The 4,940-nt window shown below is 35.0% G+C and overlaps 1 protein-coding gene across 1 annotated transcript in view; it reads right to left on the bottom strand.

Moving 5' to 3' along the window:
* Positions 1-58: 58 nt before the first annotated feature.
* The window catches only part of LOC107751903 (protein FAM198A-like), a 31,496-nt gene continuing 26,614 nt past the window's right edge, over positions 59-4,940 (bottom strand). Inside the window, exons 3-5 of the mRNA XM_016567675.1 lie at positions 2,794-2,916; positions 568-671; positions 59-263 (exon numbers count right to left, since the gene is read on the bottom strand). Of these exons, the coding sequence (XP_016423161.1) occupies positions 59-263; positions 568-671; positions 2,794-2,916 (432 nt within the window). The remainder of the gene's footprint in view (positions 264-567; positions 672-2,793; positions 2,917-4,940) is intronic.

Genomic DNA, 4,940 nt, shown 5'->3' with positions numbered 1-4,940 from the left:
TTCAGTAATTTTTTTTTTTTTTTTTTTTTACAATATAAGAGAACTCTTCATGTGAGAGTTAAAGATCTCTGTTAAGTCGTAGTTTCTTCTCTTGTATATACTGGAGGAAGGCCTTGGCTCTTTGCTCAACGTGCCAGATGATAGATTTGAGTTCGGACGCCACTCCTCTGCTCACCCAGAATTCCCGATCCACAGACAGGGAGCGAAGGAGCATCCTCTCCAGACATCCTGATTGCAGCACTGAAACGGCCCGCTCTGGAAACCTACCAATCAACGAATGCACTGTTACACTAACTGTTTTGTATGTTGATCAGTCTTATTTCCTTGAAAACAGAATCCTTATTCTGACATTTGTATTTGTAAACATAACTTGTCTGCTTCTAATTCAGTTGGCACTTGTATCCAAATGGACTTGGGTCAGCAAGTCTGTTATTCAAAGGCACAATGTTAAGAAGTCCCAGTTCAAACTTACAATAGTTAACAGTCCACATTTTTAACCACTAGGCCAGTATAAGATAGTATAAATAGTGTAGGTCTAGATAAATCTTCACAAATATTAATACTTACTCATCAATACCTTCAAGCAGTCTGAAGTTGAGGTTGTCTTGTGGTTGATGAGGTCTTCCTGCATTGTCAATAAAAACCAGTCTGGAAGGTTCTGTCTTCCGAACCTATAAATTGAGGTTAATATACAGATTATTTTGAGTACATTCATGCTTATTTATATTATGTACAGTGGCCCTAAAGTATTTGGAAACTTTTAGACATTTAAAGGGTTAGTTCACCCCAAAATAAAAATTCTGTCAAAAGTTACTGTAGCCTAACCCATAAGACTTTTGTTTAGTTTTTGAAACTAATTAATGAAGATATTTTTTTAATGAAGCCTGAGCCATTTCTGTCCCTCTATTATAAGTCCACACAACCAAAATTTTGATGGCTCAAAAAGTCCCTAAAGAACATTGTAAAAGTAATCCATGTGAATCCATGTAATCCATGTAAAAGTAATCCATATGAATCCATATAACCCTTCTAAAGAGACAATCTGATTTAATTTATTCACATATACGCATTGATCAATGCACATACACAGTGCTCATCATGCAGTATGTGGTAAACGGAAGCTCAGCTACTTGCCTGACACATAAGAACAAATCCCTTTGGTTCTTGCAGAAGCTCAAACATGCTGGTGTGACACGCGAGAACAAACCTCATTGGTTCTTTGGGTCAAGCAAGCACATTTAAGCTTCTGCTTACTATATGTGTTGAGTGTTAATCAATATTTATGTGATTAAAATCCTGAATTATATCTGTCCTGTCCATCATATAAATTTACAATGTCTTTATGAACTTTTTGAAGCGTCAAAGTTCTGGTTCCATGGATGTTCAATAGAGGGACAATAATCTCTCATGATTCATTAAAAATATATATTTGTGTTTTGAAGATGAACAAAAGCCTTATGGATTTGTAACAAAATGAGGATATGACAGAAGTTTAATTTCTGGGTGAACTAACCCTTTAAGTCACACTTCCAAAATTTTAGAATTGCATTTCATTAGATACAAAATGACCTGATACCGAATGGTAGACCGCTTTTCAGATTTTTTTGAATTATATTTCACATAATTATGCCAAAAGTATATTAAATGTGTACTAAAATCAGAAGTCATGACTATAGTAAAACTAAAACATCTCGCTTGTCATCGAAAAATCAGACCATGCATGTTTAGTATCAGTGTTAGGGTTAACAAAAGAGACAGCTTGTATGAATTATACTGACTGCAGTGGGCTCTGTAAGTTTTTCTAAGCAACAGGGAGATATTTCTAAAATTGTGGAATGATTTTGTGAGCAAGCAATATTAAAACAGATGACTTTTGCAGACTGGGTCCAAAAACCTAAACCACAGCTACACTGGAGCTCCATTTCACCAGCTCTCTTAACACTATCAGATAATGACTACAGAACCAATCTAAAGGCTCCCATGGAAACTGATTGGCTTGACTCGTTTTAGCTGCCTCACTTTATTTAGCTGGGTTTCTAACTCACAGTTTGAGAGTGAGCTCAAACTTCACGTAGATCTCGAGAGCTGTTGGAAAGTTATTGCTTTTGATACTGGAAAGCCGTATTAAGGGGGAAAAAATTCTCTACACTCTCCTGGTAGAAAACGAATACTTTCCAGCTATGTGACCTTGTCATGAGGTCAGTCAGTACAACTTGATGAAAAAGGCAATTGCTTCAAGTTTCACTGATGCCATAGTGTCATTATTTATGCATGTTTACTCTCTTCAAAGTCAAATGGTGTACTGATCATTTTAAGGATACTTGCGAAAGCTCAAGAATAAAAAAATATTTATAAATTAATTAAAAAATATATATGTTATAATTTAAATGACGCTAATACCTAAATAAATAAATAAAAACATCTACATAATAGAGCTAAGAGCACTGCAAGGTCAGATTTAAACATTTTAAATAAAAAAGGGGGTTCTCCCATATCATATTTATCATTCTGGGAGCAGGTTTCATCTGCTCAAAATTTTGTTATTCACTGTATTCCACTGTATATTGCTGTAATGGATATTCAAGCAACCATGTAAAAATACAAAGAATTATGCTGGATCTTGTGCCCTTGATGTTTTTTTTTAACCATTTCAGTTATATAAAATATGGGACCCTTTTCTCTACAACTGGGAGGTACTGTGAGATGGTCTATGAGGGTTGGACTAGAATGAGGATGTTCTGTATTGATATTTTATTATCGGAAGATAACAAATATCACCAATATTTCCTTTACCAGGATGTGCACCAGATTTAAGTCCTTTGGGTTTCCACATTTGACATGCAGCAGGTTTTCTACACAGAGTTCTGATGGGTCTGGTCTGAAACCACAGCAAGACCGGTCTAGTCTGTCATTCACCTGGAGAAAACAACAAATGAATCACACTTTTAACAAATAAAAAAATGAAAAACTGAATTCATATACTGTATGTCAATAGACATTCACAAATAGGCTTTCAAAATTTTTTAAAACCACTTACAGTATAAACCTGGGTAAAGTCATGTTTCACATTATTTTGAACGGGGGTTAGTTTGAACAGCTTGTCTTTTGTTCACATTTCATGATTTAAGTTCAGGTCTAGTCATGTTTTTTTATGGCAGGTCTTCTACCTTGGTTTCAGTTATGTATTTCCTGTTTCAAGTCATGTGACCTCCTATTCCCGCTTGTTGCTCATGTCATGTTTTCATTGGTTCATTGTCTTGCTGTCTCATTATTAATTCTGCTCCTTCATTGGTTCATGTTCATTTTGTTTAGCAGTTCCGTTTTGTCATTGGTTGTTTACATCATGTGATTACCATAGAGTCTTGTTTATAAGCCCTCATGTTTGTTACTTTGTCATGTATTGAAGTATATTTAGATGTTCCATGTCATTGTTTATTTTCTAGTCAAGCCCATAGTCCATGCTGATGTTATGTTTCATGTGTAGAATTAAGTTTATGTTTTTGGATCTTCACCTTTGTAAATAAACTGCAATTGGGTTTTCTATGCCATCAGCCTTGCATGTTTCATGCCAGCAATATTACATAGTGATTATATATTTACATATCATACAAAACATGGCTAATCATTGTTATCAACCGCATAAATATGTAAATAAGAATACGAATGCAGTGTACAGTGTAAAATATTGCACAACCTGAGTACTCAGGGTTACTTACTAACCTTACTGTATGAACAGTTTTCAAACTCATTTTTCCTTTATCAAGGCAAGCAAATAAACTTGCAAGGCAGAGAGATTCCAGTGGCAATACTGTGGTTTATCTTTTCTCATAACATTTAACAACATTACTCCTCTTTGGTTCCTATATGTGCTGGGACCAGACTGTGGGTGAGAAGTTAAGGTGAGATGTGACCCTGTGGTACAGTACGTGTTTTACCAGCTCATTCCCAGTTAGAACACCTTCCCTCCCTCTCAAACTCAATAGGTCATACTGACACACCACTGCTATATTTCACACTGTAAAGTGAACCGCGTCTGATTTTAGAACAACTGAGATCGACTGAAGATGGATGTGATGGGTAATAAAGGCAATTAAATAAGTTTTTCCCTTGCCCCAGGTGAAAAATAAATATATTTAAATTGTGCTTTTCTAACGTTTTTCTTCCAAGATTGACCAAATCACCCTCCATTAGGCCTGATTCAAAAATCTCTATAACAGAGGTGATACAACATGAAAATATACTTACTATTCCTTTGCTTGTCTCTGCACTCAGATTTCAGTTTGTCTTCTATAGCAGCTGATCTGAAAAACAACAAATGTTAATATTTCACACACACACACACACACACACACACACAAAGCAAATGATGATTGATGATTTGTTTTCTTTTTAAGAATGACAGTACGCTGAGAACAATGTACCTCAAAAACCTTCCCAGCCTCAGCAGTTTCAGATGTACTGTATGCTCTCATATAAGCAACCCTTCTTACAATTTAGTCTTTGTTCTTATCTGTAATGAGAAATATATATTAGAAAATAAAGGCGATAAGGTTGTCAAGCTTGAACAAATATAAACACCAATCAACGAACACTACTACATTTGGCTAATCAGCTCAAGACAAAGTAATTGTATGTTCATAATCATGGTTTTTCAAAGATCATTAACCTCATTACAATGAAGCCAAATTGTTCAGGAAATCAGAAATAAATAAATGCACAACTTAATTTTGCAAATAAAAGAATGTAAATGTTGTACATGTTATAATGACTAATTTTTTTTTTCTGCCAATGCATGTGTCAAAAACACGACTGGCACAGAAAAATAACTTTAATTAAATCTTACCTGAAGTCACAGTGAGGTTCCAAAAGCCAGACGCCATACACGCTTGCAGAAGCTGGTCAAAATAAGAACATACTGCTATATTTTCTAATTAATTTCA

This window comes from Sinocyclocheilus rhinocerous, unplaced genomic scaffold (genome assembly GCF_001515625.1).
Source record: "Sinocyclocheilus rhinocerous isolate Xijiao unplaced genomic scaffold, SAMN03320098_v1.1 scaffold752, whole genome shotgun sequence".
In the NCBI taxonomy this organism is placed as follows: domain Eukaryota; kingdom Metazoa; phylum Chordata; class Actinopteri; order Cypriniformes; family Cyprinidae; genus Sinocyclocheilus; species Sinocyclocheilus rhinocerous.
This window is presented reverse-complemented; position numbering and strand designations above follow the sequence as displayed.